Below are 22,247 nucleotides of genomic sequence, written 5' to 3'. Positions count from 1 at the left end.
GAGTTATATGATGTAACTCTTTAGGTGATAGTCTCTTTTAAATTCTTTGTGATGAATTTTGTAGACTTTGTGATTGATTGCTATTCACATATCACCTCACATGTATCTCAAGCTTTTACTAGTTGCACACACTACACAAGTTACTCTTTGCTAAACTTGGTACATTATATTGTGTGTGATCTTGTTGTGGCTATCCAAGATTAAAGTTCCTTGATTTTGATGCAAAATGTGCTTAATGTTTGAATTTTTGAGAACAAATTGATTGAAAATCTTGTTTTTGGAAGATCTAGGTTGAATTCAAGTGTTTTTTGAAAAACTTTTAATCTCATACTCATGCATTTTATTCATAAAATATTGTGCTTTGAAGAATTTTTGCATTAAATTGCTCTGTTTTTCAAAAATTTGATTTTTCCATGCATCATTTATGTTTAAGATTCACATGTATTGCATTGATTTTTTGTATCCACCTTGCAGTTTTGCAGTCACATCTCTCATTGTTTTCACACATAATATGCATACACATTACTACATTGGGTACTCAACTTGATCAAAAAATTGATTGATTAATTTTTGATCTATGTACTTTCTAGTATATGCTTTTTTATGTGTGAACTATAGAAAATATTTTTCTTAAGAGATATGATGGATAATCAATGTGCAAATATTTTCTCTACTCATGCAACTATTTATGGGTCACATAATGCCATGTTTGCATTTATTGAAAGAGAGAATATTTTTTCTTCTTGTGTATCCTCAACTTAGTTTTTTTTTTTAAAAAAAAAACTTGGTTTGTGTCTTTTTATTTATCCCCAACCCCTTTATTTTTCCCCAAAATTGTTTTTCCCAAAGCTTGTTTTGTTTTTCTTATTTTTATAGGGGAAGAAGATTGTTTTTAACCTTTGTTGTTCATAGGGGGAGTTGTCTCTATTTCTTATAGAGTTGAATTGTTTTGTGTTCCCTTCTTTCTCTATTTTCTCTCACTCTGTTGCGTATGTTTTCTGTCAACTCTTTGTTTGAATTATCTTTGTCAATGCGTGATAAAAAGGGGGAGAGATTTAGATGAAATGTGTGGAAAATACAAGAATGTTCTGTTTAGGGGGAGTTAACATTGTTTTTTATGTATCTAATTTAGGGGGAGAATTAGATTGCATATTTGTTGGTTTACTGTTTTTGTTTTTCTGTCACACATGCGGTTATGCATTTTGTTTAGTGTTTCAGGAAATATACAGGTTGATTCAATTGAGTTGCTGTCTACACTTGCAACTGATGGATAGTAGTTAGGATTGAATTTGGTTTATGAGCATTATTTTGTAAAGGGCTTTTCATTTTGTAAACTTTGAGCTTCTAAGTTGTGTTTTGTCACGGATTGCCAAAGGGGGAGTTTGTTAGGTTCTAAAGTTTAGGAGTTTATGTATTTAGAACTCTAATGTGTATTGTTGGCAAACCATGATCAAAACAATGTGTTTAGAAGTGTTTAAATCTAGCTCGAAGTTGTGATTTTATGTAAAGTTGGAATCGAGTTAAAGCAGGAAGCATTGTGCCTTTCGGCCTGGCTCGATTGATTGAAGGACAGGCTCGATCGATCGAAGCTCGAGCAGAATGCTTTTCTGTAGATTCATCCAACTCAGCCCTATTTGTTTTAAAACGTTTTTAGGGTTTCTTATTTGTCCTAAGTATAAAAGGCAAACCCTAGCCATGTTTTAGTGTTGCTCATATTTGCGGTTTGTGTAAATCTCTTGTGAGATTTAGAGAAGTTTTCCTTTACACAAACTTAGGGTTTTCAAGGAGGAGATATTTTCTACACCTTGATGATCAATTCAGTTGCTGCCATTAAAGCTTAAAGAATATACAAGCGGGTGTGCTTGTAGCTGGTGGGAATCCAAGAAAGAAGGAGTCCGTGGATTCGGAGCTTGCACGTGGTTGTGTCAGTAAGTTCTACTGGTTGGTAGCAATAAGAAGTTGAGCGTGGGGGCTTGTAAGTCTTATTGTATGAACTTCGATTCTTTCAAGATAGTGGATTCAAGTTTACCTTGAGGATAGCTAGGTCAAATCCTCCTCATGTTTTTACCGGTTTGATTTCCTGGGTGATCATATCTTGTGTTATTTATTTTCCGCTGCTTTGCTTGATTTGATCTTTTATATTATAATAACCTAGACTTGTTTAATTGGACTAAGTAACAACTTGGCTAATTACCTAGGTTAATCCAATTGTGTTTTAAGGGGTCTAAAAACTAACAAATGTCATACCATGAATTTATCTGTCATGATTAGTACTTGTTAGGTTATTTGTCCAAACTCCGAAGTCACTTGATAGCACATAACTCGTCTTTTCTGTCTCGGTGTGTTTTAATGTAGAGGACAGTGCACTTGGAAAAGCACTGCATCTGTCTTTTATCAGAAAAATCTAATTCCAAGTATCCATTTGTAGTCGCCCATTTTAAGGAATAGATGAGTGAATCTAGTTGTTTGCAGGCTTGCTTATAAGTTATAACAAGAAAGAATTAAACAACAACAAACCTTATGTTCTATTCTTTTTGGTGCAAAGTGAAATGACATCCACTACATACTGACATACATAATTAGTTCAAATAGTCATTGGTAGAATCCCTAGCATTTATCCATGTACAATATAAAACAAAATCAGGAAGTAATGATACCTGTTAGAATTACTTTGCCGACTAATCTTTGTGGCCTCTTCGAAAGCATGAGCTAGAGCCACCTTCTAAAGCATAAACAACTTGCAGTGATCAATGGCATTGCCATGCGCATGTAAGTTAGGAATTTGAAGTTCTTATGAGCTGCATGACGACCAACACAATTCTATTCTTAATACTAGTATATCCCCCAATAGAGTAAAAGCTTTTAGCATGTCATGTGTGTGGTGTAGTAAAAAACTATATGATGCAGATATGTTTGAGAAATAACTCGTCATAGTGCCTACTCTTTTTTTATTTTATTTTATTTTATTATTTATTTAAATGAAGTCTGCATTTCAAAATGAATCATATTTCATATGGCAACAGTGAAATTAAAAGGTAAGCTATGAATCAAATTACAACATGAGCAAAAAACCATCTAGGACATAAGGTCCGTTTGGAAACAGCTTATTTAGCTGAAACTGAAATTTTTTTTCTGAAAGTACTGTAGATAAAACTAAAAGTACTGTAACTAAAGCTAAAAGTACTGTAAATAAAGATAAAAGTTAGTTGAGATAGTACAGTGAGACCTATGAATAGTATCAAAAAGTGCAATGAGACTCATGAATAGTAGCAAAAATAAGGGGGTGTTTGGTACACGCACTTAAGCAACAGTTTTCAACTTTTTTGGAAATACATGTGGGTGAAAAAGTGTGTGAAAATACATGTAATATTATTTAAAAACTGAAAACAGTTGTTTAAGTTGTGGTATTAAACGGACCCTAAGTCGCCTAATATAATCTATCCAAACGCAACCATAATATGCTAGAAGATGATGCCTATCACTTACATCTATGCTTACTCAACTTCTAAAGGAATCAGTGCACTATTAACATTGTAGTCACATGGATCTTTCATGCCATTGATAAACCTGAAATACGCATGCCTCTTAAGTCCTTTTGAAGAAGATTACTCCACAAACTCCCCAATAGCCAACAGAAAATCCAACTCTCATACCTATTCAGAACCAGAAATTTTCAGTCATCTTCATCTTGCCAAATGCTTTGTGCAAGTTTTGGCAAGAAGAGCTCAATCAAGTTCAGGTTTCCAATGTAGCTAAATGCATAAAAACTCAGAAGCTGGATGCCTAATCGAGTTGTTCTTGACAAATTGTTGTATGGCAGGTTCAAGTAACTAAGAACAGGAAAATTAGATATGCCATGAAGAATTTTGCCCAAAGATTGCTTATTAAGACATCAGGGGATTCCAACAATGTCATGTCCTTGGATTTTTTTGGTACCTTTCCCATCAAATGAATTTTAGACAAGTTTAAGCAACAGAATCAAGTAAGACCTCAGTAAAACTGATCCAGAAAATTTGTTACTTGAAAGGTCTGTACTCCGTAAAAATACGGAATAATAAGACTCCTGGAAAGTGCTAGAGAATAATAAGATGTAGTTGTGAGGTTATAGCTCAAGTCCATTTGAACACCTTGGTATATGTCTTGACAGGCTATTAAGGGCAAGATCCAAAACCAAAGCAAGTTGCCGAAAGTTTTTCCAACAATTGTTGGATTTTAAGCTGAGAGCTACGAGAGTTTTCATTTCCCTACTCAAGCTTGGTACAATCCCTGTAAGTCTATTCTGGCCTAGATCAAGGAGCCCAAAATGTGTGCAGTTTGTGATGAAAAAGTTATATTTCTGAAGAAGCTATTGTGTTCAAGCATAAGGATTCAAGCTTATATAAAGAAGCCAATGAGTTCGGAGTTCCACCTGAAAGTTTATCGTTCCCAAAAATAAACATGGTTTAGAATAGCCAATGTATCCAGCAATAAGGAATTACCAGGGCTCCCTTTATTCATGTTATGGCACTGTAATGGTGATAGTGGTGTGGAAAATTAATTGTGCAGTAGTATTCAGCATTCTAACATTGGGAGATAATCATGGTAGTGGACCTTTGAAGCAATTAGAGCTCAATTACAACTTCAGAGTTTAGCGATGTGTTGGATGCATCACCATTAATTTGTTTCTCAGAGAGGTTAATTAATGAAATGTAGTCTAGGCTTAAATATAGTAATGTACTATATAGTTTTGCAATGTAATGTAATGTGCGTAGCCATATTCCTGAACTAGTCTGATACTGTCTGAAATTCCGAACGTTTAGATGTCTAACTACTTAAGAGATTTTTGTGTTTGTAACTATGCAAGAAACTGGCAACCAATCTTACAACTTACAAGATCTCACTGAGAGATTTTTTTTTGCTAAGAGGGGTTTATTAGACAAAAGAACTACATACAGCCATCCTCCCTTAAGGCATAACATAAAAGCACATCTGGCTAAGGCATGAGCAATGCCATTTACATTCCAGAAAACCAAGCAAAATTACAGACATCAAAATGCTCTTTTACTGCTAAAATATCTTTAATCAGCACACACAATTCCAAGACTTGGGCAATTGTTCACCTTGGTTCGAGAGCCAATTCAGATCTTAGAATCTCCTTACACAATCAGCTTTGTACCCCCCAAATCCTTGGCTTTAACATAGCTCATAGGACAGCCTTTGTTTCAGCCACCTTAGTCTTGCACAAAGAATTGATGACTGACCATGCTTTAACCACCTGGCCTTCCCAATTTCTTAAAGCAGCACCAATGCTAGTATTTTTGTTGATTGATGGCAGCATCACAGTTGAACTTAAATAATCAACAAGAGGTCTTTGTCATTTGCCTTGCTCATTTTGCTTTATCTCCCTGTTCCATTCCTGCAAAGTTGATAGAAAGCTGTCAAAGCTCTTAAAAGTCATGAAGACCATCTCAACAGTTAAGACAGAATCACCATTACACCATGCTATGTGCCTTACTTTCCATATCAGATCAGAAACTGTAGCAGCAAACAAGGTGAAGTTCTCCTTCATAATTTGATCTCCTAAAATATCTGGAGGCGGCTTAACTATCAACTTGACCAGCTTAAAATTGGAGTACATATTCAGGGAAGCAATGTTGAGAACTCAACCAAACCTGAATCACACAACCTTGGTGGAGTCACACTGACAAAACAAATGCAAACTATTTTCTTTTGCTAAACCACACAGTGAGCAAGAAACTTCCTCCAAATTTGAGATGCTGTTTACTTTAACTTTGGAAATGGGAAAGGCATCTGATGCTGGACAGAATGGGTTGGGAAATAGAATGAAGGGAAAAGAAAGAAGAACAGGACAAATCCCTATGCTTCACCCCGCAAAATAAGCCTGAAACCCCAGGCTTCACCATTATGGATGGCAATGGGAGAGGGCAGGGTTGGATTAGGGGTGCCTCAACCCCTATTTAGGACAGGAGTAGGACAGGGTGGGCTGAATGTATTTTACCATTCCTAATGAGGTGGCTTCGACATTAAAAAGGTAAAGATGAGAGAGAGAGAGGGAATAGGAAGTTACAAGAGTGCTAAAAGGAAGAGAAAGTAATGTGGCGTTTTGTACGGGATAATGTTTTAGAATTCCGAGGAATGTTTAAAGATTCTTATGTCTAGTTGCAAATCACGCCAAGGAATCAGATGTCAGGGGAATTTGGATTTCCCTTTTAAACCCTTCTTAGTAGGAATGTGGATTTCCTTTAAAACAGGTAAGCATCCAGATTCCCAAGTTTAAAGGAAATTATATTTTTTATAAATTGACAATTTTAATCTTTTTTCCTTATCATTTAAGCAATTAAGATAAAATATAAAACAAATCATCAATATCTTTTTTCTTTGTCTTTATCTTTTCTTGTCAAAATAACATAAACAGGATAGACAACTTTGTTGATATATTCTTTAACAAAGTTCTATTTAGATTTCATGTGTGAAAAAAAAAAAAGGGTTTGAAGAAACTCTCCATTATTGCCAAATATTCACTTTTGCTGTTGTGTGTGTTACTTAATAAATTATTAATAGTTTATACTTTGTTTTTCATTATTTATTTGAGGAAGATTTTTTTTTTTTTTAAAGGACTTGGTAGTTCACATTCAAATCTAAGGATAAAATGGAAAAAATAAATAATTCATTTAAGATTCTTGGAAATAAACCAAATATTATCATCTCATATTCTTAGAAATCTTAAGAGATTCCCAATAAAACTAAACATAAGAATAGCTACATTTCTAGGCATCTAGATTGTAAGAAATCACATTCCTAAGAATCTGGATGTAGAGAGTAATGTGGATTCTCTCGTACCAAATGCCGCATAGTGTTTTGAAGGATGGTTATAGAGTTTGTAAAAGAAAAAGGTATATATTGGTTTGTGCAAAAGATATTAAATTATAGACATAAATAATTTAAAGGGATAATTACAAATTACCCACCTGTGGTTTACCTCGAATTCTAAGTGCCTACCCGTGGTTTGAACTTTGACACTTTACCCACCTGTGATTATCTCCGTCTTTGTGCCGTGTGCCCACCTCTCCCTCACCGTTACTCTAACATAGGAAATAGATCAAAGTCACTCCCATCCAAATCAAAACACTCACTTTTCCAAAAACCACTCAGTCACTCTCATCCGACTTGCTCACCAAAAATCACTCAGTGTCACTCCCAAAAATCACTCAAAATCACTCACTCACTCACTCCCATCGTTCATGCAAACCAAACCGAGATAGACAGCTTCTCCGTTCAGCTGTGGCAGGAAGACTCGCTCATGGGTATCGCGCTTCGCTTCACTTGACTGGGAGTTGAAAGCTTGAGGTCGTGCATGCAAACCGATTTGAGGAAGATTAAGATTATTGCTGTTCTGTTCAGCCGTTGCAGGTAGATTCGGATTTTGCGTTTTAATCTTTGAAATCTAGGGTTCTGAATTGGGTCTTAAAATGCGGTGCCGGTGGTGGGTTTTAAAATACCGGTGCCGGTGGTGGGTTTTAAAAATCCATTTTTCCTAGTGGTGGGTTTTAAAATGCTCGGTGATAATTGTATTTCTTTCTTCCTCACTTAATATGCACGGTCACTTTGTTAAAATTCCTGTGGGTTTTAAAATTGGGTAGTCTTTCTTCCAAATTCTTTCTTCCAAATTCGGTTCTTGCTTAACCATGGAACTGGTTTATATCTGCATTTTCTTATTACTGGCTTAACAATTATGAATATATATCTGCATTTTCTTATTACTTTAAAATACAGGTCTGTGGCCCATCAACGTTTTTAACAATGTGGTTGTAGCATGAGTAGTTGTTACTAAATTTAGATGAGTTGATTCTTGCCACTCGTAACAGATTTGTTGGTCTATCAGCTTGTAACAAATTTTTGCTATGTCTTCATCAACTAGCAATGGCTCTACAACTAGTGGTTTCTACCGTGCCGGAGATGGTCATTTATGTACCCTTGAGAATTGTGCCCTAAGAACAAGTCGAAAAGCTGGTAACTATGGAAGAAGATTCGTTGGTTGAAGTCAATTTAATGTAAGTAGCAATTACATTGTTGTATTTGAATTGAGTTGAATTGAATTATTAGTTGTGATTAATTGTGAACTGTGAAATTAATTGTTATAATTGTAATGCTCAGGTTGGTCCTAAATGTGGCTTCTTTCAGTGGGTGGATAACGAAACTTGTAAGAGTGACCGTGAAAGGATAAGTATGCTTGAGAATGAATTGCAGCTTGCAAATCAGAGAGAAATGACAACTAAGGAAATGGAAGAAAGATGTAACCGGAGGGAAAGAGAAACTCATGAGCTTTATGTAGAAATTAGAGAGAAACTTAAGAGAGTTAGAGAGAGTGAGAGATTGTACAAGATGGCATTAGTTTTGTCATGGTTATTTTTCATTTTTGTAATGTTGTTGTTGTGTTTTGTCTCAGTGAACAATAATGTAAGAGCGAGGAACCTTAATCTGCCATGATGCTTGGTGGGATGTTGAAATGTTATTGGGTAATTGAAATGGAAAGTGTTGTTTTTGTGCAAATATTGTTTAGTATAATTTTTTTATTCCTTTTTACTTCATCCTGTGATTGATATATATTGGCACATTGTGTTATGTGGAAATGTTAATAACATAATAACTTGAATGGAACATGTTGGTTCAATATATACACCTGTGTCAATGCACAGCTGCCTATAAATGGAACATGTTTTACACATATACATGATTTGTTGCACACCTGCCTATAAATGGAACATGTTTTACACAAACACAGGATTTGTTGTGTGAATACATACACCTGTGTAAATCCACCAAAAGAACAAGACAAGAAAAACAGAGTCCACTAAAAGCACAAGACAAGCACAACACAAGAAAATACTTTATCCTATTTCAATGCACATTAACATTAATAAAAGTGAAGAGTCATTGAGCACATCCTGTGACTTCACAAAATAAAAGAAGAGCAACCTATTCAGTGACTTTACAAAATAAAAGTGGAGACATTAACAAAGTTTTATGTCACATGCATACAAAATTGCCAACATTGTTTTTGGCACATCTTGTGACTTTACACATCTTCCAATTAAAACCCACCAACTAGTCCACTAGTGCTCAGACATACACATTTCCAACCGAAATTGCCAATATTGTTTTTGACACTTGACATATACATTAAACAAGTAAACTATAACAAAAAAGTTGTTGAAACTTTAACATCTTCCAAGTTGTCATTTACTACTTTAGGTGCCATTGCCAGCTGCATTCTTGCCCTTGCCAGCTGCATTCTTGCCCTTTCCACCAACTGGTTGAAACTTTCTGTCTTTAAACCCCCTAGCAGATGCACTTGGCTGCATAACCAAAATCCAACAGTTAGCAAGATGATCCAACAATAGCAAGTAAGAGGAAAAAAATAAACAAAATAGAACAAGCCAGAGGTGCCTGAGATGGTAAAGAATCCCATGTCTCTCTAGGGGTATGGAAGCTTGGTTGTGAGGATGAAGAGAACCAGTTAGCCTTAGATCTAGTTGCAGGTTGAGTTGCAGCCTCAGATCTATTGTTTGGTGCAGGTTGAGATGCAGTTTGACCAAAAGCACTGTATGAACTCTGAGATCTAGTACTTGGTGGCTGAGATGCAGTTTGAGGTGTTGCAGTCTGCTTTGTTTTTGTAGATTTACTGCATTGTGCCTACAAAGAGGGTAGTACAAGTTACATACACACGAAATACTTAAGGAAATGAATATAGTTCAAAGCATGGAAATACTTACAGCTGCTGATTTAGCAAGTCTATCTCTTCTCTGCCATGGAGTTTCACCAGTGATGCCTGCCTTGCACCCTCTTGTATTATGTCCTTCTTTCTTGCACTTCCCACACTTGATTGTCTTGTTCATCCTAGAAACTCTATAAGGGTTCCTTGGCTCTTCAGGATCTTTTTTTTTTTGCTTTGGTGGTCTGCCAGGTGGTTTATACACATGAGGAGCAACAGGAGCAGGTTGGTTAGTCTCAACCCACTCAGACTGGCCAGGCATTGGCTGTATTATCTCTTTGTATGTTTCAGCAAATGTCTCTTTTAAGTAACAAGGATGCACATAGTCCTCCACTTTCTCCAGGTTCTTAACAATAGCAGAGATCCCATGTTTGCAGGGAAGTCCTGTCAAATCCCAAATCCTACAGCTGCATGCTTTCTTAGCCAAGTCAACCACATGTCTCTCACGACCATTATCAACCTCATACATGAAGCTGCCTGCTGGAGTAGCACTGAAAGGTATAGATTCATGTTTTAACCTCTCTAATTTGTCTTGAATATTAGGACAAACTTTTCCAGTGTATTTTGCTATACCTCTCATCTTTTTGTATTGTTTGGTCATGAGCCTAACTCTAATCCACTCCAACATTGCTAAAATTGGCTTATCCCTAGCTTCTAAAATCATGGCATTAAAAGACTCACTCAAGTTATTAGCTAAACAATCACACAAAGCTCTACTACTAAAATGAGACTTAGACCATTGTGCAGGGTTGATGTCAGCAAGATACTCCCATGCCTTGACATCCAAATCCTTCATTTCCTGCATTCTTCTCTCAAACTCCCTGACTGTTGTGGCTCCAGCACATCTCCACAGTGCATCCTTCAACTCCAAGCCCTTATGATCCACTTTGAAATTATTATAGATATGCTTCACACAATATCTATGCTCACAAGTTGGGAACAGCATCTCAATTGCAGGTATAAGGCCCTTATACAAGTTACAAAACAGAACAAGTAAATATGTTAGTACAATGTTACAAAACAGCATCTCAGAAATTATTGAACTTTAAAAATGTCTACTAAATATGTTAGTACAATTGTAGGTCATACCTTTTGTCTATCACTCATGAAGACCAGATTAAGTTGCTCTGGATCCCCAATGTCATCTGAAAACTGCTGCAGAAACCATACCCATGAATCTTTATTTTCTTGCTCAACAACAGCAAATGCAACTGGGAAAATATTGTCATTTGCACCTCTAGCTACGGCAGAAAGTATTTGCCCCCCAAATCTGCCTTTCAAGTGGCACCCATCTAAACCAATAATTGGTCTACAACCTCCCAAAAACCCAATTTTTTGTGCATTATACCTAATATACATTCTCTTAAATTTCGGTTGTGCATTTTCATCTTCCATTTCAGTTTGCAAAATAACCCTACTTCCTTTATCAGTCAATCTTATCATCTCTGCATAATCCCTAAGTTTCCCATATTGCAGCTGTTCATCCCCAGTAACCAAGTCAGTAGCTTTCCTTTTTGCCCTATACACTTGACTGTAACTTATGTCAACTTCAAGTGCTTGCTTCACATGATGTTGAACACCAGCCACTTTCCAATTGGGGTTTTTGTCAAACTCCTGCATAAACTTCTTTGCAACATAAGTTGAAGTCACTTGGCTGTGTTTGAAGGATCTAGGGCAAGTGCACTCCGGATTGAATGTTTTTATTTGGAATGTCAACTCTTCAGGTAGTTGAGATGCATAACACCTCCATCCACATTCATTGATACAATAAACTGATATCTTCTTCTTCTCATTCAGCTTGAACTTGATATTTACTGGCTTCTTTATCGCATATTCCCTCAATGCCTCCCTAAATACTTTAGAGTTTGGAAACTTCATTCCTTTCCTTAACTCTGGTTTTCTCATGTCAGTTTGGACATTAAACTTAGGTTCTTTTGCAGCTGGTGCTGGCTGATCATCATCAGACCCTACTAGACTTTCCTGGTCATCTTCAAGAGGTGGGTCAATCCATTCACCCTCTTCAAGAGGTGGGTCATTGTTAGCTGCAGTATTCCTATGTGGGGCTGCATCCTCATGGGTAGATGGCCCATCATCTCCTTCAGAGGGCCTATGTGGGGCTGCAAGTGTAGATGGCCCATCATCTCCTTCAAAGGGCCTATGTGGGGCTGCACGTGTAGATGGCCCATCGTCTACATTTCCAAAAACATCATCATCAAAATCTGGCCCCTCAAACCCTTCCTCTAACCAATCAGAATCACCTCCTTCAGCATCCACATTACCTCCCTCATGCACCTCATGCACATCATCATCACTCTCACCCACCTCATGCACATCATTATCATCATTTGCTACTTCCTCATTACCAAATGGTTGTTCAACAGCAAGTGGCTCCTCACCACCCTCAACATATAGTGTTATCTTATCTGTAGGCCATGCAGCATGGATCTCACACATATAAACAACATCATCATCTTCATTTATAAGCCTTAACCCTTACTCCAAATTACCTCCAGGAATAAGATAATGATATCTACTTGTACTAAGTGCCCCCACATCACAACAAATATCTTGTATTTCAAAATAACTAAGTCTATCTGGGTCAACATTATCAACAAAAGAAGAACTACCTCCTAAATATACCAAATCTGGGTTCCACACAAACTGCCCACCATGATGAATCTCAAAATTGAATACTAAGTCAGCCATCTGCATGTAAAACACAACAGAATAAATGAAGATGATAAAACTTATAAATGAAAGATGATCAAAGCCTTAAAGCATACATATAAAAATGAGGCATCTAGTTCTATTGTTAGTAAAGACTCAATACCTAAATGGATAAGAGTAGTAATAAGAGCAGCACCATTAGTTAACTGGTCGATTATTATCACAAACTTATTTCAAAACAGAATTGAGCAAACAAGAGAACTCAGAATGCAGTTGGACTTATTTTAAAATGCATATATAACCATCCAACTTATATCATAATTGACTGAATAATTATTTCAATAAAATCATGAGCATTATTCAACTTTTAAAGGGAATGGAGGGTTTTTAGTTCACTGGTCCATTAGTTCATTGGTCAAATTCATAATTAGTTCACTGGTCCATTAGACACTAACTATAACATGCTGTCCACAACAGACTCAACTAGTAACATTCTAATTAATCTGAAAATCAGAACCAATGATCAATTTGGTAACAGAAGCAGTAAATCAAACTGATTTCAAATTGACAGAAGCAGTAACCAATGATCAAACTGATTTCAATTTGGTAACATTCCACAAAAACAATTAAACAATACAAATCACGGCAGAGAGAAAGCCTACAACAGAACAATCATGAGCATGATCGGGTGAGGGAGAGGCGGGTAATACTAAATAGAACAATCATCAAAGCCTTCAACATAAAAAAATGAGGAGCAACTGTAAAAACAAAATTGGGTTTCAGCTGGAAATTTCTTCGACTCTGTAAAAAAATTAAAAAATGGGGTTTTAAAACCCACCACCAACACTGGTATTTTAAAACCCACCACCGGCATTTTAAAATCCACTGGCATTTTAAGACCCAATTTAGAACCCTAGATTTCAAAGATTAAAACGCAAAATTCTAATCTACCTACAACGGCTGAACAGAACAGAGGCAATAATCTTGATCCTCCTCAAATTGGTTTGCATGCACGACCTCAAGCTTTCAAATCCCAGTCAAGTGAAGCGAAGCGCGATACCCAGTAACCAAGTCTTCCTGCCACAGCTGAACGGAGAAGCCGTCTTCGTCGGTTCGGTTTGCATGAACGATGGGAGTGAGTGAGTGAGTGAGTGATTTTGAGTGATTCTTGGGAGTGACACTCAGTGATTTTTGGTGAGCAAGAGTGACCGAATGGGAATGGGAGTGACTTTTCAACTATTTCTTACGTTAACGGTGAAGGGGGAGTGAGTGAGTGATTTTGAGTGATTTTTGAGAGTGACACTAAGTGATTTCTAGTGAGTAAGCGGGATGAGAGTGACTGAATAGTTTTTGGAAAAGTGAGTGTTTTGATCTGGATGGGAGTGACCTTTGATCTATTTCCTATGTTAGAGTAACGGTGAGGGAGAGGTGGGCACACGGCACATAGACGGAGATAATCACAGGTGGGTAAAGTGTCAAAGTTCAAACCACGGGTAGGCACTTAGAATTCGAGGTAAACTACAGGTGGGTAATTTGTAATTATCCCTAATTTAAATATATATGAATTAAAAAAACATATATACACATTCAGGGCAGGGTGAGCAAAACCCGTCCCTGCCTTGTCATCTCTTCGGGTTCGGGGTGGGGAAATCCTGCACTAGGTAGGACGGGCCAAGTGGGGCAGGGATTTTTTGCCATTCCTATTCACCACCTATGGGTACTTGAATCACCACCAAGCTTAGAGAAACATCTCTAATCAGAAAAGTCTGATTCACATCTTTTATTAGAAAATTTTGATTCAAAGTGCACAGCTTCAAACCATTCTTGGAGCCTCTTTTTAATAGGCTTCAAGGAGTACATCGAGCCATAATCTCATTCCACAAAATCCTGAACAACATTAAATTTGAAATTCAAAAGTGAAATCCCAAAAAAATTCTAAATTTTAAAAATGAAATATGAGATTTCAAGTAAATAAATTTTGATATAATTTTGGTTTTGCTTTGCTTCCTGCATCAATATCCTTAACAACTCCCCACAGGGAATCTTCGGGCTTTCATGAAGTTTAAAACTCCATAGAGCCTTCCAGAGGTCCTGTTTTTATTACTGAATCTGTGATGTTGAGACAGCCAATATGCAGAATTAACTTTGGAGTTACCTCGATGACAATGGAGTTTGAAGACAAGGAACGTCTGCAATTATCTTCGTCCATTCATGAAGTTTAGGACTTCAAAGAACTTTTTACAATGTTTAACTCATCCAAATCTGAGAGTTGCTCCAACCACTCTAGTGTAGTGCTCCTCAAGTTTGAGAAGTTTGCAAGACACTCAAGCATAGAAAGAATAGTCATTACATAGAATGAATGATATGCAAGATGCCTAAATTGGCCAAAGGAATCTGGGATTTCCCTGGCAAGATAATTGCTGGAGAAGAACATGTTCAAGTTGTAAATATTTAATATGGTATGTGGTATTGGACCATGATCCTTCTCTTCAAATATTTCCATCTAAATATATTAACAATACGTACCAAAAAGGCCATAAAACTGTCAACTTTTCCAACCGCTTCTCCTTGCCAAACAGGTCCACTGAGGTGAAGCCATGAAGCAACAAACATTTCTATAATAGGTGCAATGTGTTTGCGCATGGGTACGACGGTGTTCTATGTAATTCATGGAGCACAAAAAACCCAGTTGCCACTTTTTTAGTAAGAAAATCTTAATAAAAATCTTACTACATATAGAATTTTCTTCACATTAGAATGCTCATCAAAGGATATTAAACAAAATACTTAGAAGAGCCTCTACATGATAGCACATTTCTTTACAGTTTAATGTATCATCATATGCACATTATTCCAACAGTAGCTACAACTTCAACAAGAGCAAAATATCCTAGACAACATAGTTTCCAATTTTATACTTGACAGAAGATAATGCCTTTAGCTTACCAAAATGTTAGCCTCTTAAAATTTTTGCAGACCTAGTTCACCTTCAACACTATAGTTACATAGGCTGATCATTCATGTCATTGACAGACCAGAAAGAAGTCCAAGTATTTTTGAAGAAAGGAGCAGCACAAACTCCCCAAAAACCTACAGCAAATCCAACCCCCAAGCCACTGTAAAACCATGATGTTTCAGAGTCATCTTCAGCTTTGCCCACAGGAGTCACACCAGCTTTGCCCACAGGAGTATCACCATCAGATTCTTGCTCTTTTCTGCAGTTTGTTTTAAGAGGAGCACCACAAAGTTCAGGATTTCCAGTGTAGCGAAGTGCATCAAAGCTCTGAAGTTGGGTGCTTGAAGGAATTCTACCTGAGAAGTTGTTGTATGACAAGTCCAAGTAACTAAGAAATGTCAAATTAGACATGCTTGGAGGAATTTCACCCGATAGATAATTTCTTGAGAGATCAATAGACTCTAACTCTTTCATGGTCCCAATTTTTTCTGGTATCTTCCCCGTCAAATGGTTTCGAGATAAGTTCAAAAAATGCAATTGGAAAAGAACTGAAATTTCATTAGGGATTGATCCTGACAAGCTATTACTTGAAAGGTCAATGATGCTAACAAATATAAGGTTCTCTTCATACCTTAATTCCTCCCCCTTGGGAACTAACATGAGACTCTCGAAGTAGGTGCCTGCATTTTCCAAATACTCCATAGTTTCATAGTTTTCAACATGGGGCATTGCCATGGAATTGATAGAATTCAAACACTTTGGTATGGGTCCTGATAGGCTATTATTTGCAAAATCCAATACTCTAAGAGAAGAAAGTTGGCATGTCTGTAGAGGTATATGCCCTTTCAACCCACAAGATCTTAGACGGAGAATGGTAAGACTTTTCATTTCTCCAATCCAAAGTGGTATGGTCATTGACAAATTATTTTCACCCATATCAAGAAGTCCCAAATTTGAGCACTTTTGTAATGATGAAGGAATATTCCCATAAATGCTATTGTTGGGTAATCGCAATGCTTTGAGTGCAACTAAAGACCCCATCGAGTTAGGAATTCTACTTGACAAACGATTGCTCCCCAAGTTTAAATGGATCAAATACTGCCAATACCTCCAGCAATGAGAAAGTTCTCCTGACAAAAGATTGTTTGATGCATCTAAAACTTGTAACTTATTTTTTCTGTTAGTCTTTTGACACAGGAAAGTGGAAATGGGTCCAGAAAATAAGTTGTTAGCTACATCAAGCACTCTGACATTTGCAGACAAACGAGGCAGCTGACCTTTCAAGTGATTAGAACTTAAATCTAAGACGGTAGAATTCACCAAAAAATTTGGTACGTCGCCTTCTATGTTATTGGCAGAGAGATTGACGAAGTCAATGTTTGAAGTCCAATTCCAAAACCAACTTGGAGCCTTGCCCAAAATTCCTGACATGGACATTAATAAAACCTTGAGAGATCTTTGTGTTTGTAGCCATGCAGGAAAGTTAGGTCCTACCTTGCAAGAGCTCATGTGGGCATATATAAGTTGAAAAGGTGGAACCCAATCGGAATTCACATTGAAGAACAAAGGTGTTCGAGACAGGTCTAGGTACTTTAATTTCGACAGTTTGGTAAAAAACACTTCATCTACTGTGCCTGTTAAGAAATTATCTCCAATAAACAAGTGCTTTAAATTTGAGAGAAGCCCAAGACTTTTTGGGGGAGTACCATTCAACCGATTACCTTCAAGGATTAACTTCCACATATAAGATAAATTCCCAAGGGATGAAGGAATAGGACCAGCAAAATAATTAAGTTCGAGATCAAGTACTGTTAGATGCTTAAGTTGCCCAAATGACTCTGGAATTTTTCCAGTTAGATAATTGACCCCCAAGACAAGATGTTCTAAGTTTTGAAAATTCGAAACACCGCACGGTATCTCGCCCTTCAGTGCATTACTGCTCAAGTCAAGCTCTAAGAGGGTTGAACTAATATTAGAAAACCAATTAGGTATCTCATGTATGAAAAGATTTACGGAAAGATCAAGGACTAGAAGAGATGTAAAATTGACAGATCCAAGAGATGGATTTAGGCTATCAAGATGACAACTTGGCAAGTATAGCTCCGAAAGAGATGAGAGCCTATTCATTATTTGAAGCCAATTTAGTGCTGAAGAAAGGTTGACAGAGGACATGTCAAGGTATTTCATGGAAGAGAGACTAGACATCCAATGAAGGTTATGCACATAAAGGCCAAAATTATATCCTAGATTCAGATAACGAAGATCTGAAAGATTTCCAAGCTGGTGTGGAATCAGTCCACAAAATCCAGCGGAAGCAAGGTTCAGATGTCTCATGCTGCCCATTGAACTAAGGAAACTTGGAATACGGGTACAATTAAAGTTACTAATGCTCAAGTCCAGGTAATTCAAATGTTCCAATTCAAGCAATGAAGGACTAATCTCACCATTTAAGTTGAGATTACCGAGCTGTAGCTTTGTGACTCGAGCAGTTTTGTTGTCGCAGTGAACTCCTGCCCATTTACAGCAATCTTCTTGGTCAGACCAGGATGAGAGTGCGTTCCAAGGATCAGTGAGACCTCGTTTGAGGCTCAGAAGTGCTTGTTTCTCTTTTTCATTGCAAGAGATATTTGACTTTACTTTGCAGAAGCTGAACGTTGCTGCAAAGAACCATATTAAGAAAAACACACGAGTTGCAGAAGAGTTATCCATGATAAAAGCAATAACAAGGGAAGAGAAGGGTTCAAAGACGAGTAAAAGTTCTTAGCAGGTTGAGCCTGAGCCACATGCTCATGATAGATAATATAGGCTTTTTCTGTTTTTCACCAAAAAAGGATTATATAGGCTTCACTTCACTTTTCTGCATGGCTACATACACAGAATTGGACTTTTCAAAAAAAAATTTTCCTTTTTATCTGTCACTTGTTGACTGCGTAGTATTATTTTCCTTGATCAGCGCATAGAATTGTCCAAATTCTATTACTTCGAAGTCTTTTTTCTCTCTTAAAAAATTATAGTAATCACTAATTAGTCAACAAAATAAAATTATATCACAGCAGGTATCTTTGAAAATTTGGTCCGTGGAAATAAATTCCTACATTTTGTCATCTTCTTTCTTCATTTTCATCCATGTCACCGTCTAGATCTAGATTTTTCCAATCAAATGTGATCTTCCATTCAATTCAAGGACCTTGGGGCGGCGCCACTTGAAATTTTTTATTATTATTATTATTATTATTATATATATATATATAATAATTTAAAAGTTTTTATTTGTCTACCCTTCAAAAAAAATTTGGGAACACCCCCAGTTTTTTTATGCCAATAAAATTAAATTTTGCTCCATAATTTGTTCTACATTTAGTGGATGAATGATTGCTTGTTTGTGTACATTGAAAGAGATGTAGCTTGTAGTATTAATAATAAGATTATCATGCAACGATTTCAAAATATGAAAACTCGTAAAAGGCAATTATAAACTTTATGTATTTACGTGTTTTTTAATTGTTGTTGTTGTCAATATATGAATTTCTCTTTTTATTAGATTGTATAATTTATACTTTTTAAGGAACACCCTAAGAAAAATTCCTAGAGTTGCGAATAATATTAGCTTACTGCAACCTTAGTTAGCAAGTTGTGAAAAATGTTTGGGAAAAAGTTGTGTCCTAAAATACAATTCTGTTGAACCTATTTTAGCCAATGAAATACATGGTTAAATTTAGTTAGGTAAGAAAATACAATTCTTCCGGCATGGCTTGAAATTCATTCTAAAACAAAGAGTTCGTTTGGTGATAGCTTATTTAGCTGAAATTGAAAACTTTTTATTAAAAGTACTGCAGATAAAGTTAAAATGTAGCTGAAATAGTATAGTAAGACCTATGAATAGTAACAAAAAGTACAATAGAACCCATAAATAGTAGCAAAAATAATCTAAATAGTAAAAAGAATTGCCTTTTTAAATCAATGCTAAAAGCACACTAAGTAACTTTATTTACCTAAATTTTTGAATTATACTTTTGTGTGTGTGTGTATATATATATATATATATTTTTTTTTTTTGAGCAAAATGTAAGTAGTATATATATTGGAAATATAAAAAGAAAGACATGCCATTCAATTGATGTATTGATGAAAAAGTCCTCAATAATTTAATGAAATTCCCAACAGAATCCAACTGACCCTCCTCAGTCCTCAAGCTTTCGCACTTCTTCACTAATAACTTTGCCATCTCAATCTTTAACACTTCTTCACCAAAATCCTCAACATTTTTCACAAAATTTCTACACCCAGAAGTCCCAAAAAAAAAAAAGAAAAAAGAAAAGAAAAGAGCTATGATATTTGGTTGGGCCCATATGCAAAATATGAAAGTGCAAACATGTTTGTTGTGGTTGTGGTTGTGGGTATGGTATATCCATAAAAAAAAATTAAAAAAAAAAAAGAAAAAAAAAAGGGGAACAATTATCCTTGCTTGAGTGTCATCATTCTCTTCTATAGAATACTAAAAACAAACATGGACAGGCTGCAGGGCCTTGAAGGATATGAGACTTGAAAGACCTTGGTTTGTTTTTCTATTGGGTTCAAGGAAACTGCAATAATAATGTAGCTCACTGCATGGCTAAATGGCCTTTATCATAATATAGTTTTTGCTGACTGGTTACTGCCCAAGGATTTTCCCAAGCAGTTAATAAGCCCCGGTGGCACGGCCAGCTTTTCGGATTTTGTACCTATTCTGTTTCAATAAAATATTTGTGGAAATTATATTTTAAATTTAAATCCCATTATTGGGAGTATCAAATTAAAACCTATTCAATAAAGTTTTGGGGGGAAATAATTGTATTTTAGATCCATAGTTTATAGTAATTGTCCGGTCGATTAAATATATACATCGGTTCATCCTCTCTTTCATAATGTGTAACCTAATAAATACGTGAGACTCATTCGTTATAAGAAAAATAATGTTTATTTGTTGCATGTTATATTTTCACCATAGTTTCAAATTAAATTCTATACTTTTATAATATACTATTTAAACCCTATAATTGAATGACAGTTTCAAAGTAAACTTTATAGTTTAATATGTTACAAGCTAAACCAATTTAAGGGAGCTGCACCCTAAATTAAATTAATCTAGCACCCCATAGAAGTATAAAAAGCGCTTATTTTCTTTTATTTCTCTTCACTTCTCTCCTCATTATAAATCCAAGATTAAAAATTTTACCCACATCACTTCTCTTCTTTTCACTTTTCTCAAGCCAAAGATAATATAAGCCTTGCAAATCTCAATTTATTCCTAAAAGAATTATATATATATATATATATATATATATAGACACACACACACACATATATATAGAGCATACATCCACTCCTCCGTGAGAGAGGTGTTACATATGCCCACCATTACACCATATATCTTTTGAGAAGTACTATGTTCTCAACATTTTCATAATACTTTCACAACAAATCATAGGTAGTAAGTCATTATTAATTTGAATTTGAATTTACTACTTAAATGATTTTTCCCCCACTTATAACAGCCAATAACAACCTACCATTTAAAATTTGTTGTGAAAGTGTTATGAAAATGTTGTGAATATAACATTTCTCGTACCGTTCATGCTTGATATTCTCAATTCTTGCAGGATTCTAGGGAAATTAAAGCATGAAAAAAAGAAAAGGATCGGTTTTTCTTTGGCCATCCAAGAACACAAATATAAGATGAAAAATAATATAAATGACATACTATTACAATGATAAGCTTCAAGCCAAACAAAAAGACAGCATTAAACCTCTCCATCTCTCAAAAAATAATAAAACATCAATTAGATAAGACCAAAAAAAGGAGGGAGAGAAAAAAGAAAAGAAAAAGAGAAGCATGTTCACATGATTGTACAAGCATGCGGATTGTCATCGCAAAAGAGTGAAGCAATGGCTTCATAATTGGACGCGACAGCGACTGAATAAACAGCAGGGGTTTGGAAGAAAGTGTGTACGCCTGTGGTAGCTTCATTTTTGTATGTGTCATAATAATGGTTAACAATGTAAGTTGGGTATTTGTAAAATGAAGCAAAATGAGAGTATCCAGGGAATGGCCATGGCTCCACTGCTTTTCCAGCTCTCTTGATTGCTTTAAGAACCTTCTTTTCCTCCAAGGCATATCCTCTCACTGTAATCTTTTGTGTCTCCATTTCTACTTCTAACTCTTCTACTCCTGAGAGCTATGAATCAAAGTTAAAATTATTACATGAAAGCTAACTTTGAAATCTTTGCCTGTGAAAATAATGCCATTTGCATTATTTATATGTTGAAGTGCATAACTTCCTAATAACCTTAAGTGGATTTAATAATTCAATACATATTTTTAAATAAAATAAAGTAAGACTATTGCAAATCAATAACTGTTTTTTATAAGTGTATTTTCTTTTTAATAAATGTTCACTATTAATTATAATTGAACACTTACCTATAAATATTAAATAACCAAAACTTTTGGCTTTTTGTTAACTTTCTTATATTGAACCACTTATGTTTTGGAAGCTCCACAATTTTACATATCACTAGTATTAACTATTTATTTAGGTTTGATCCAAAAAAAAAAAAAAAAAAAAACAACAACAACAACAACCGGACTAATATCTCCGTCTTTCAACCAAAGCCTAAACGATCTAGTTATTTCTTAAAATTGCGCCCTCAAAACACACTCTTTAACAGTTTAACAAAACTCATAAAAGTGATGGGTCCAATTAGTCAACTTTAAAAGGTCGTAAGAAAAATTGTATCCTTAATATTTTATTTAAGGTGGTCTGTGCCAGCTCCAAGGATAGATTCAAGAGTCAACTGGATGGAATTCATCAA

The 22,247-nt window shown here is 35.7% G+C and overlaps 2 protein-coding genes across 2 annotated transcripts; both read right to left on the bottom strand.

Moving 5' to 3' along the window:
- Positions 1 to 15,173: 15,173 nt before the first annotated feature.
- LOC115959676 (receptor-like protein EIX2) lies at positions 15,174 to 18,209 on the bottom strand. Its single transcript, XM_031078172.1, has one exon. It carries the CDS (start codon positions 18,102 to 18,104, stop codon positions 15,441 to 15,443), a length of 2,664 nt encoding a protein of 887 aa, XP_030934032.1. The 5' UTR covers positions 18,105 to 18,209; the 3' UTR covers positions 15,174 to 15,440.
- A 3,062-nt stretch (positions 18,210 to 21,271) lies between these two features.
- Positions 21,272 to 21,580, bottom strand: LOC115961266 (heavy metal-associated isoprenylated plant protein 31-like). The gene has a single exon (XM_031080271.1). It carries the CDS (start codon positions 21,578 to 21,580, stop codon positions 21,272 to 21,274), a length of 309 nt encoding a protein of 102 aa, XP_030936131.1.
- Between the last annotated feature and the right edge of the window lie 667 nt (positions 21,581 to 22,247).

This window comes from Quercus lobata, chromosome 9 (assembly GCF_001633185.2).
Source record: "Quercus lobata isolate SW786 chromosome 9, ValleyOak3.0 Primary Assembly, whole genome shotgun sequence".
In the NCBI taxonomy this organism is placed as follows: domain Eukaryota; kingdom Viridiplantae; phylum Streptophyta; class Magnoliopsida; order Fagales; family Fagaceae; genus Quercus; species Quercus lobata.
This window is presented reverse-complemented; position numbering and strand designations above follow the sequence as displayed.

What these genes read in the sequence shown, in the direction of transcription:
- LOC115959676 (XM_031078172.1), bottom strand. Translation starts at nt 18,104, where the DNA reads ATGGATAACTCTTCTGCAACTCGTGTGTTTTTCTTAATATGGTTCTTT.
- LOC115961266 (XM_031080271.1), bottom strand. Translation starts at nt 21,580, where the DNA reads ATGGAGACACAAAAGATTACAGTGAGAGGATATGCCTTGGAGGAAAAG.